This window comes from Trachemys scripta, chromosome 2, assembly GCF_013100865.1.
Source record: "Trachemys scripta elegans isolate TJP31775 chromosome 2, CAS_Tse_1.0, whole genome shotgun sequence".
Classification (NCBI taxonomy): domain Eukaryota; kingdom Metazoa; phylum Chordata; order Testudines; family Emydidae; genus Trachemys; species Trachemys scripta.
Window position 1 is genome coordinate 52631634 of NC_048299.1, and position 13165 is coordinate 52644798.

Below are 13165 nucleotides of genomic sequence, written 5' to 3' on the forward strand. Positions count from 1 at the left end.
ATTTTCAGCAGGAGTTCACACATCCAGTAGATCTGAGGGGAACACAGTGTTATTTTTACCAATTTATCTGTCATCTTTGCAGAAAGCTTGCGGAGGATTTGGTATTTACAAGTGGATTTTAAGATCCTAAGCTTTTTAGAAAAAAATAAAAATTCAGTTTAAAAGGCTCAAACTGCTTAAAGATTTGGGATTTTCTCTTACTTTGATCCAAACTATGATTCTCCTTTTTATGTTGGGGGTAGTGGAGATGTGGGGACAAGAGGGGAAAAGACGTTCGAACTGAAGAGCATATTTATTTCCCCGAGTAGATAGTTTCCTAAACTTTATATACATAGCTTGTGGCTTTCATAATCTCTACCTGGCATCAGTGAGCTTGATTGAACCAAAAACTGCTTACTAAGTCTGCACTACTCGAAGCTGTGGAAGCCAATATTTAGTTAGCCAAAATACAATATTTTGTTGAGATAATTCCACTATAATAGAAGGGAAACTGCATGGAAATCTGAGGTATTCCCCATGACTACTTAATGACAGGAGAAGAGTTTAGAAACTTCACACTTTTGGCAATATGTTTATGATTCAGGTACAATGATTTATGATTATTAGGCTATTTTGTTTTTACAAAACCTTTTTATTTCATTTAGAAAGGTGTCTTCTCTACCATCTTTGCCCTTAACTTCAAAAGGTTCTCTGGTCCATTTGCCTTACCCCACACCTCCCAACAGCACACTCTAGCCAGCACTCCGAATCAAAACTCCAACTGACTCCCTTACTGCCTTCCCCCATCAACACACACTCCCTTTTCATGACCTCCAATACCACATACCACCAGCTCTTCTCTCTGCAGCCTTCCTAAGGTTAAATAACCAATCACATGGTGCCAATAATCTCTATTTTCTCCCATAAGTTCACAAAGTTCAAATTTCATGACCTCGGGGGGTTCCTTCATTAGATGATTCCCAAAATGTACAATATCTGACTGACTATAGGAATCTAAAATTTTAAATAAAGCATATGGCCAGTATGAGGCATTACACAGAGACTGGAGACCTACTCTATCATGAAACAGACCCTGTCAAAGGTATATGGGAAGTCACAGAGAGAAAGCAAGAATATGGTAATAGAAAGGAGGGGATGGAACTTGCAGGAACTGGCCTAAACTTTGAAAATGGCTCATGTTTGATTCAGGTTGAAGAAAGGAGACAGAAGCAAAAATTAAACAAATTCTACCATCCCTAATCTGTAGATAGCCCAAGTAATACCATATGGGAATGAGTGACCCAGGTATTCTAGATGTTCCTAATTATTTTCAATTACAACAACTTTTAAAAAGTAATGGATTTCATACTTCAAAGAGTCTAACTATCAGCATTTTAAGTGACAAATGTTTGAAATTGTTGGCTCCAAAAGCTGATAAATGAGATATAGTCTTATAAAGGAACTCCCAAAACCTAACAGCTCAAGAGCAAATATAAATAAACCTCCTCATTACCTATGCAATCCAAAATCCAACCCACTGTTCCATCTCCACCACATGCCAGTACCCGGAAGTCAGGAACATCTCGGAAAAAATTTAACCTGCAAAATAATAAGTAAATGTTTAATTTAAATAAAGCAGTTATACATTGTGAGTCTTTCAGTTTTATGGTGCCTAATCTTTGTGATTTGTCATATAAAAGAAATACATGTTTCATCAAATAAAAACTGGGAAGTTGAACAGTTCCCAATAAAAATCACCTGTATCCACAACGCTGATTTTTTTTCTTTTGAGACAGAAAACAAACAAGATCCAACAAAAAGTTATCCAATAAATCTAATTAGATTATTAGAACACATTCATTCTTGAGTCAGGAACGCTGTAATATTTTACAAATTGAAGAAGTCTGAATATGAAACATTTGAATCAGTCGGTCTGTGGAAAGAATGGGGAATCCCTGGGTCTAAAATTCTGCATTTGTCCTATTTAAAAAGTGATTTTTACCAGAGGCATGTGATTAAAAAATGCCTTTTCTAGATCTACTTTGAGACACCTAAGCAATAGCTTTGTGCACCCCCAGACCCACTGCAAAATAAACCAAACCAAAACTTAAAAATAGCCGTAGCTTAATGATCTAAGAACATCCATGTTTAATGATTCATATTTGTAGCAGCTTTTTGTTCATCACATCATTTTTGCTGGTGGTATAGCTTATTTTTTTCCAAAGTATGAAACACAAACAATGTTTTGTTCACTCATCAAAAAATATCCTGCACATACTCAATAAGTCATCAAATATATAATTTAGAACTATTGCACATGAAAACAAAGGCAGGAAGACTCAAATATCCTAGATGTGTTTGTTTTTAAGAGCCCAATCCTGTAACCTTCACTTAGTTCTACAAATAAATCATGGCAGGACAAATATTAAGAAGCTACGGTGCTAAAGTGATTGTGCACATGTCACAAACGTTAATGTCCAGGGTTAATTTTCAGTTTTGCTTTATAACCTCCCCACAAGCACACAAATATAAATATATATAATTGGAATATATAAATTACAGAAGTATTTTAAAATCACCCATATTCTGAATGAATGTTCAGGTCTGCTCTGAAGTATCTTATATTTATACACAGTAACTTCTCCAAACAGTGAACCTTTACAGTTATACCATGAACTTCACATAATGTTTCTTCTGGCTTTGGATAAATGAAGTATACATACAGCCCATTAACTACAAATACAATTTTAAATCCTGCATTAATGGTTAATAATAGTTCCCATATGGTTCCCATATGGTTTCACTCAAACACAGTAAAAGCCATCATTGTAAATAAGGAATTGGATGGATTTGCTAACATAGCTTTAAAGAAGGTATAAATATGGTCTATCAAGATTTCTCTAGTCAGTTAGAATGTTACTTGCACGTATAGTCTCCAATCCACAGAACAGACTTTTTTAAACAGTTTGACGGAAATGTTGGGCCTGATTCTCATTTATACAAAGGCCCCTTTACACCACTGTGGCAGTATAAAGTAGCCTTAAAGTGGAAGTAAATTTACACTTAATTTAAGTGTACTGTGCACTGTCAGAACAGTAAAACGAGCCTTACTGTACGTGAGAATCACACCTACTATCCTTAACTTGCTCAGAAAATTGTCCAGTTACCATTGCTTTACCTGTATTAGCCACAGTTAAATAAAAATATAAAATACTTAATTTATAGTGGATCTATGCTTAAAAATAATTGTATATGTATGTATTTTTTCAGCCATTTCAATTTTCTATGCTCAGACTTACATCACTATTGTATACAGATACAACCAATGAGAATTCATTTTGTTCATTATATAAAGGGATTTTTAAAATTGCATTAAAGATAGCTGATAAAGACTAGACATATAAAAGCAGGACTGCTCATCTGCCAGTAATGTGTCCCCCTCCCCCCAAAATGTAGCCACCAGGGGCTTTTCTTGCAGCCACAGCCTCCTGGGCTGTGATGGGGGGTCGGGGGCAATATAGTGGCCCCTCCCCTCCCTGTTGCTCCTGAATGCACCGCCTTGGTGTTGATTGTTGGGGCCACCAGCAGGGGTTAGTCTATGCCCCCCTCTGGAGACATCGGGGGCACAACACTGGAGGAACAGTCAGCCAGTGAATTCCCCACCTTCTCAGTGGCAGTGGACTCAGGCTTTGGGCTCCAGCCCCCTACTGCCTCCCTGATCCCCCACCCACCAACCTACATTGCCCCTGGCCCCCGCTGCCTCCTCCGACCCCCATCCAGGGCTTAATTTGTCCCCAGGCTTGGCAGGGCTGAGTAAGTCTGTTGTGAAAAGTGATAAAAGTGATATTAATAAATATACAAGTAACAACAGACTTATGAGCTAGCAACATATAAATCACAATGATTTGGATGTGTATATGTACATATTTATTTGTTTTTCCTAAAGCTAATTAAGTATTTTAGGAAAAAGTGTGAGAGTAGCCACCAGCAAGAGTTGGTAGCCGCAATCTGAGTCCACCAACAAATTTGTTTTGAAAACCCCTACCCTAGTACTACACACATACAAATCATATTACAAGTCTGTTGTTAACTATTATGGGCAAACATCTATTACATCAGTTATCCCCAGAGAAATCAAACAGACTATAAGAAACAGTTGTCTGGATTTCTTAAAAATATGCATCATACTATCAAATTTCTCTTTACCAAAATCCACATTGAGTTTGCTAGTAGATCATACTCTATTTTGATATCAGATTTGTTTCTTTTGGTGCAATTAAAAATTATTGCCATTAAAAGAACATTTCATGCATTCTTTCTATACAAGATACTACTTGTTTTTATACCACTTCACACAATACCTTGTGCCAAGCACTGCTGAATCACATAACTTGTCTTCACTAAAGATCTGAATCATTTGCCAATTGTATTGTATTTAACTGGCTTAAGAGCATATTGTTTAGTGTTTCTTCACTAGCCGGGTAGAATCATGTTAGGAACACTTGAAGATTTGTCCCACATCCACACTAGCTCTGTCTTAAACCATTTCAGTTGTAATGGCCTTTAAATACCTATGACACAGTTCCTGCTCAGATCCTGGAAGTAGCGCTTTCTGCATGAAAACTTCACAAGATCAGCACTGCCGTATGGGATAGTAACTGAGGACTACCACCAGTCTGCAACCATAATGGCAGAGAAGTGGCTGAGACTGGAATGATGTAAGATCAGATAATACTGACCCTGATAACACATAGTCCACTTGGACTGGTACTTTAGCATGGTTGGTACTGAAAAGTTGTGTGTGTGAATGCAAGGTGTATCAGAATCAACTGATGAAGTAAAATGTTAGTTAGCATGCTATATTTCTCTAGTGCAGAAAAGGTCAAAGAGCCATAAAGAGAATGAAATACAAGGGCCTACTCTACACAATTCCAACCAATTTAAAAACTGGTTCAGCTCTTGTGGCTTAAACCATGGTGTCCCGAACAGGTTTTAAAAACAGCTTTTTCCAGGGCAGATTAGGCCCACAAGTTTGGAAAAGGAAAGCAATCTTAAATACTCATTGCAATTGGGTTGTTTTCTAATCACATTTTTTGCTTTGTATTATTATTATTATAACTTTATCTGTTTTGTGTATGTACTGTATCAGCTACAGCATTAATTTCTAATTCCAGCTAATTTCAACAATCTGATTTATAGAAAAACTGTTTTAAACATTATTAAAACTAAATTACTAATATTACTTTCATTCGGAAACCTGTACACGCAAGGTACTCTGAGATCTGTACATTCATGGTAACTAAGGAGGCTGGCTTTACAGGTGGAGGGATAATAAAATAGTACTGAACCAACAAACATGCTAAAACTCTAATATATTCTCTAAAACAACTTTTCTCTAAAGTCTAGCATAAACCACATACAGGAGCTGGGAGTTTGCCTGGGAGCTGACCGAGAGGAGGTACGCTAAGTGCTGCATTAGGGGGGCTGTGTTGGTGAGTATCTGAGTGTCTGCTGCTGGGACAGTTGGTCAGTTTGACCGTGTGCTTGATTGCTTGCTTGTTTGTTTGTTTGAAAAGTGTGAATTGGGAGTGCTGTGTTCCAGGTGGGCCTTGAGTGGGCCTGCCTGGTATATAAGGGCAGTCGGCAGCGAACCAGCTGAGTGGCAAACAGCAGAGGCTAACAGCGGGAGTTTGCCTGGGAGCTCGCTTGGGGAGAGCGCACTGAAGCTTTCATCTGCAGGTTTCTCTGAGTAGTTCCTGCAACAGTTGAGGAAGTTCTTAAGAGGACGGTGATATGGAAGGTGAGCGATCAGCTGTTGTAACCTGCACAGGTTGTGCCATGTTTGTCTTTCTTCCACAGGACAGAAGCGACTTTTTCTGTACAAAGTGCAAGCTGGTCTCCATATTGGAAGAGAAGGTTCGAGGGCTGGAGAAACGAGTATCGACTCTGCATTGCATAAGGGAAAATGAAGATTTCCTGGACAGACGTCAGGAGATGCTTCTACGGCCACAATGTTCTGAAGATTCAGAGCAGGCGCAGCAGAGACAGAAGGATGGTGAAGAGGTTTGGCAGCATGTGACCTCCAGAAGGAGAAAGAGGAGCATCCATGCACCAGCAATGGAGATTCAGGTGAGCAATCGTTTCCATGTTCTCTCTACAGGTACTAATGCGGAGAGTGGACTAGATGACCCATCTGAGGGAAGGGAGCAGGAGACTCCACCGATTGGAAGGCAAAAGATGCACTGTCCTAGGGATGGGGGTTCCACGACCAATACTCCCAAGAGGAGGAGGAGGGTGGTGGTGGTCGGGGACTCCCTCCTCAGGGGGACTGAGTCATCTATCTGCCACCCCGACCAGGAAAACCAAGAGGTCTGCTGCTTGCCAGGAGCTAGGATACACGATGTGACGGAGAGACTGCCGAGACTCATCAAGCCCTCGGATCGCTACCCCTTCCTGCTTCTCCACGTGGGCCCCAATGATACTGCCAAGAATGACCTGGAGCGGATCACTGCAGATTACGTGGCTCTGGGAAGAAGGATAAAGGAGTTTGAGGCGCAAGTGGTGTTCTCATCCATCCTCCCTGTGCAAGGAAAAGGCCGGGGTAGAGACCGTCGAATCGTGGAAGTCAATGAATGGCTACCCAGGTGGTGTCGGAGAGAAGGCTTTGGATTCTTCGACCATGGGATGGTGTTCCAAGAAGGAGGAGTGCTAGGCAGAGACGGGCTCCACCTAACGAAGAGAGGGAAGAGCATCTTCGCCAGCAGGTTGGCTAACCTAGTGAGGAGGGCTTTAAACTAGGTTCACCAGGGGAAGGAGACCAAAGCCCTGAGGTAAGTGGGGAAATGGGATCCTGGGAGGAAGCACAAGCAGGAGAGCGCAAGAGGGGAGGACTCCTGTCTCATACTGAGAAAGAGGGACGATCGATGAGTTATCTTAAGTGCCTATACACAAATGCAAGAAGCCTGGGAAACAAGCAGGGAGAACTGGAAGTCATGGCACAGTCAGGGAACTATGATGCGATTGGAATAACAGAGACTTGGTGGGATAACTCACATGACTGGAGTACTGTCATGGATGGATATAAACTATTCAGGAAGGACAGGCAGGGCAGAAAAGGTGGGGGAGTTGCGTTGTATGTAAGAGAGGAGTATGACTGCTCAGAGCTCTGATATGAAACTGCAGAAAAACCTGAGAGTCTCTGGATAAAGTTGAGAAGTGTGAGCAACAAGAGTGATGTCGTAGTTGGAGTCTGCTATAGACCACCAGACCAGGGGGATGAGGTGGATGAGGCTTTCTTCTGGCAACTAGCAGAAGTTGCTAGATCGCAGGCCCTGGTTCTCATGGGAGACTTTAATCACCCTGATATCTGCTGGGAGAGCAATACAGGGGTGCACAGACAATCCAGGAAGTTTTTGGAAAGTGTAGGGGACAATTTCCTGGTGCAAGTGCTGGAGGAACCAACTAGAGGCAGAGCTTTTCTTGACCTGCTGCTCACAACCAGGGAAGAATTAGTAGGGGAAGCAAAAGTGGATGGGAACCTGGGAGGCAGTGACCATGAGATGGTCGAGTTCAGGATCCTGACACAAGGAAGAAAGGAGAGCAGCAGAATACGGACCCTGGACTTCAGAAAAGCAGACTTTGACTCCCTCAGGGAACAGATGGGCAGGATCCCCTGGGAGAATAACATGAAGGGCAAAGGGGTCCAGGAGAGCTGGCTGTATTTTAAAGAATCCTTATTGAGGTTGCAGGAACAAACCATCCCGATGTGTAGAAAGAATAGTAAATATGGCAGGCGACCAGCTTGGCTAAACAGTGAAATCCTTGCTGATCTTAAACAAAAAAAAGAAGCTTACAAGAAGTGGAAGATTGGACAAATGACCAGGGAGGAGTATAAAAATATTGCTCAGGCATGCAGGAGTGAAATCAGGAAGGCCAAATCACACGTCGAGTTGCAGCTAGCAAGAGATGTTAAGAGTAACAAGAAGGGATTCTTCAGGTATGTTAGCAAGAAGAAGAAAATCAAGGAAAGAGTGGGCCCCTTACTGAATGAGGGAGGCAACCTAGTGATCCAGGATGTGGAAAAAGCTAATGTACTCAATGATTTTTTTGCCTCTGTCTTCACGAACGAGGTCAGCTCCCAGATTGCTGCACTGGGCAGTACAGCATGGGGAGAAGGTGACCAGCCCTCTGTGGAGAAAGAAGTGGTTCGGGACTATTTAGAAAAACTGGACGTGCACAAGTCCATGGGGCCGGATGCGCTGCATCCGAGGGTGCTAAAGGAGTTGGCGGGTGAGATTGCAGAGCCATTAGCCATTATTTTTGAAAACTCATGGCGATCGGGGGAGGTCCCAGATGACTGGAAAAAGGCTAATGTAGTGCCCATCTTTAAAAAAGGGAAGAAGGAGGATCCGGGGAACTACAGGCCAGTCAGCCTCACCTCAGTCCCTGGAAAAATCATGGAGCAGGTCCTCAAGGAATCAATTATGAAACATTTAGAAGACAGGAAAGTGATCAGGAACAGTCAGCATGGATTCACCAAGGGGAAGTCGTGCCTGACTAACCTAATTGCCTTCTATGATGAGATAACTGGCTCTGTGAATGAGGGGAAAGCAGTGGATGTGTTATTCCTTGACTTTAGCAAAGCTTTTGATACGGTCTCCCACAGTATTCTTGCCGCCAAGTTAAAGAAGTATGGGCTGGATGAATGGATTGTAAGGTGGATAGAAAGCTGGCTAGATCACTGGGCTCAACGGGTAGTGATCAATGGCTCCATGTCTAGTTGGCAGCCGGTTTCAAACGGAGTGCCCCAAGGGTCGGTCCTGGGGCCGGTTTTGTTTAATATCTTTATTAATGATCTGGAGGATGGTGTGGACTGCACTCTCAGCAAGTTTGCAGATGACACTAAACTAGGAGGCGTGGTAGATACACTAGAGGGTAGGGATCGGATACAGAGGGACCTAGACAAATTAGAGGATTGGGCCAAAAAAACCCTGATGAGGTTCAACAAGGACAAGTGCAGAGTCCTGCACTTAGGACGGAAGAATCCCATGCACTGCTACAGACTAGGGACCGAATGGCTAAGTAGCAGTTCTGCAGAAAAGGACCTAGGGGGTCACAGTGGACGAGAAGCTGGATATGAGTCAACAGTGTGCTCTTGTTGCCGAGAAGGCTAACGTCATTTTGGGCTGTATAAGTAGGGGCATTGCCAGCAGATCGAGGAACATGATCGTTCCCCTTTATTCGACATTGGTGAGGCCTCATCTGGAATACTGTGTCCAGTTTTGGTCCCCACACTACAAGAAGGACGTGGAAAAATTGGAAAGAGTCCAACGGAGGGCAACAAAAATGATTAGGGTCTGGAGCACATGACCTATGAGGAGAGGCTGAGGGAACTGGGATTGTTTAGTCTCCAGAAGAGAAGAATGAGGAGGGATTTGATAGCAGCCTTCAACTACCTGAAGGGGGGTTCCAAAGAGGATGGAGCTCGGCTGTTCTCAGTGGTGGCAGATGACAGAACAAGGAGCAATGGTCTCAAGTTGCAGTGGGGGAGGTCCAGGTTGGATATTAGGAAAAACTATTTCACTAGGAGGGTGGTGAAACACTGGAATGCGTTACCTAGGGAGGTGGTGGAGTCTCCTTCCTTGGAGGTTTTTAAGGCCCGGCTTGACAAAGCCCTGGCTGGGATGATTTAGTTGGGAATTGGTCCTGCTTCGAGCAGGGGGTTGGACTAGATGACCTCTTGAGGTCCCTTCCAACCCTGATATTCTATGATTCTAGGAGAACCTCAGAGTTACAAACACCTCAGAAATGGCGGTTGTTCGTAACTCCGAACAAAATGTTATGGTTGTTCTTTCAAAGTTTACAACTGAACATTGACTTAATACAGCTTTGAAACTTTGCTATGCAGAAGAAAAATGCTGCTTTTACCATCTTAATTTAAATGAAACCAGCACAAAAACAGTTTCCTTACCATGTCAAATCTTTTTTTAAAACTTTCCCTTTAGTTTTTTAGTAGTTTACATTTAACACAATACTGTACTGTATTTTCTTTTTCTTTTCTTTTTTTGTCTCTGCTGCTGCCTGATTGCACATTTCCAGTTCCAAATGAGGTGTGTGGTTGACTGGTTAGTCCATAACTCTGGTGTTCGTAACTATGAGGTTCTACTGTACTCAGATTTTACCTGCACTTTTCTCAGATGACCTGTATAGCTCTTTCATGTCTTTGCTACTTGTAAGTAATGTAACCTAATATCTCAGTCACACACAGAAATACAGTTGGCGTTTTTACCTTGATGCAGTAAATGGATGGGGGAGGGTGGAGAGGGGAAGAAGAGGAAAGCTCACCCTTGTCACTACTTCTTCAGAGTAAATTAGAGATAGATTTTAGCAGGTTTCCACTGAAACAAGAGTATGACCCCATGGGTTTCTCCCTTTTGCAGGTGATCTCTGTCACTTACTTGTTTCTCCTTCTCTGTACACAGAATCCTGGGATTAACTGACTTAAGCCAACTGATGTATCTTTTCTATCTAATTCATCATTAAACCCCCTTAAACCAAGCACCCATAGAGGAGAACAGAGCCCAAAGACATAGCAATTAGGTTGTGGAAATATTTACTTCTTAATTATATTTACCATCCCATACAAAAATTGGATGCTAACATGAATATCAATGCCTGAAATTGCTTATTTTCTGGACTCTGTTCTATGAATGGAAAACTAAACACAGCTTTTCTCTCCGTCCAGACTGCCAAAGCTGGCTCGAGTTGGCCGTGTAACTGGACAGCACACACTCCATCCTCATTATAACACTCAGTTACAGTGTTGTCTACACTGAAAAGACACTATTCATGAGATGATAATTACAGTAAATCACTCTAATAAAATCACTTTAATTAAACATGCAGTTTATTACAGTGAGGGGCAAAATATTTCTCTCCTGAGAACTATATTTTAATGTGAGAAGATTAACTGGTATGTGGGTGCCAAGCAGCTGAATAGTTGAAAAATACTGATTCTCAGACAGCACTGTCTGCAACCTAAGGGTGCAACAGTTTTCAACACAACAGATTAGAGAACTAATTTAATAATGTATTTGCAAATATAAGACCCCAATCCTTCAGTGCATTGTGTACAGGGAGATCTTTGTACTTGTGTGGAGCCCCACTTAATTCAAGGGATTCCATACAGGTGAAGGCTTTTGCTCAGGCAGAATGCATGTTACGGTCAGGGTCTAAATTCATATTTTGCTGGCCAACATAAGTCATCCAAGTTGAAAATGTTGGCCACTAATATGGATATTATACCAGTCCATGAATATACCCTGTGTTTTCCTTAAATCCGATTTACGGACCTATTTAAGAATCTATCACATAAAACAAAACAAAAACAGTACAGGGCAGTATATGCTAATTAGTAATACACCACCAGTCAAACATGGACATGAAAGGATAACTCCAATGTAGAATAAATGACCTCCATTTGAGTGAAATTCATTTAACCTAATTAATGCCTGAGTCCAAACACATAGTAAAGAGGCACAGTACAAATATGTAGTAAAAAGACATCACATGTTATAATTAGCCTACAACATAAGTTAATGACAAGACACAAGAGGTGGATGAAACAAACAAGGATGAGTGGGGAGGGGGAAACTGAGATAACAATGGTATGAACATGTTACATATAGATTAGGTGTGTACACAATGTAGCTCACCATCTGCCTAGCCATTAACAGACCTTGTTCTGTACACAGCACAGCAGAAATCAGTCTTAAAGAAGGATTTATTAAAAGGAAAATATCACTTTACAAATTTTGGAGAGAAGTTTATAACACATGGAAGAAACTACCGAGTTGCTTGTGGGAGGAGATTAATGTACGGCAGGCTGGAAAAATAAGTTGCTGGAGTGAAGACAGTGGTTGATGATGCATGAAGGTAATGGGTCTGGTTGACAGAGCGCAGCTCAGTTGTGAAATGCCTTAAAGGTGGAGATATTCAGTTTCTATTTATATTTGATATGATGGAGAAAAGGAACCAGTGAAGGGTCTCAAAGAGCAGGGTGACAGAATTGAAGCAATGAGTCAGATGATTTTGGCAGTAACTTTTTGAATGGACTTGAGACTAACAAGGTTACAGTAGTGAGACCAGAAAGGAGGAGATTACAATAATTTAGATGCTAATTAAAAAAAACCCTGGATGGGAGCTTTGGCACTCTGGACAGACATGAAAGGGTAGCTCATGATTCTGTTAAAAATACTTTAATATAAACAATTCAGTTGTCAGGTAACACAGGGTATGTACTGCATATCTGTGCATTTAATACTTTATATACTCCCTTCCTTTATTGAACAACAGGGTAAACAAGTTGTTGAAAATATATACGTATGGACGAGGTTTAAATTACACCTGCTACCATTTATTCTGAGTTTTTATCCACTTGTATTATATTCTTAGGGTTTTAGTTATGACAGCAGCAGGGGGCCATGGCAGGCTAAAGATTTTCTTTGGGTAAAACATAACTCTTTTTAAAGAGTCCTTAAGAAAAATCATGGACTCACAATTTTGTTTGGAAGGCTGTGCACCACCACCTTTACTTGGCAACTTTTGCCTTCTAAGAAACAATTCTAGAATGTATATCTACTTCTCTGAAAGGCCCCATAGATCCCTGGATGTGTAACAACAAAATGAGCATGAACACACTGCGATAATGGATTTCAATAATCAGGGAAAAACTGTCATTCTCAAAATAGCTCTGTCATTTGTGAAGTCACAAAGGTCAAGTTGCTATAGATTTCCCACTGCACTACAGAGAAAGTTGTGAGGATTCATGCTGCAGACTTATGATGTCTTTTAAGTGGATGGCAGGGAAAGTTTTTGTGGTACAAACCTCTGTATGAATTCCTAAAAATGACATTTTACCAAATTAAGTTCTTAAGACAGTTAACACAAGTACAGTTTTTGTGGACATAATTCCCATTATCAGGTATAAAATAATATAAATTAGACATTTCAATTAAAGCACTTAATGTAATATGGAGTCTTTTCAGATGGACAAAGCCTTTGAGAAATGGTGACCTCTCTACAGTGTCATATGGGTCTACAGTCCAACTTCTATTCCTCCAACTAGTATTTACCTCTCTGTAAGGTGAATGATGACTGAATTTCAGATTCTTCAAGATCATTAAAT

At 41.1% G+C, this 13165-nt stretch overlaps 1 protein-coding gene across 2 annotated transcripts in view; it reads right to left on the reverse strand.

Moving 5' to 3' along the window:
- DGKB (diacylglycerol kinase beta) overlaps window positions 1-13165 on the reverse strand; it is a 457353-nt gene that overhangs the window by 272701 nt on the left and 171487 nt on the right. For both annotated transcript variants that reach the window (XM_034760549.1, XM_034760547.1), the window contains one exon: window positions 1493-1578. In XM_034760549.1, coding sequence (XP_034616440.1) covers window positions 1493-1578 — 86 coding nt within the window. The remainder of the gene's footprint in view (window positions 1-1492; window positions 1579-13165) is intronic.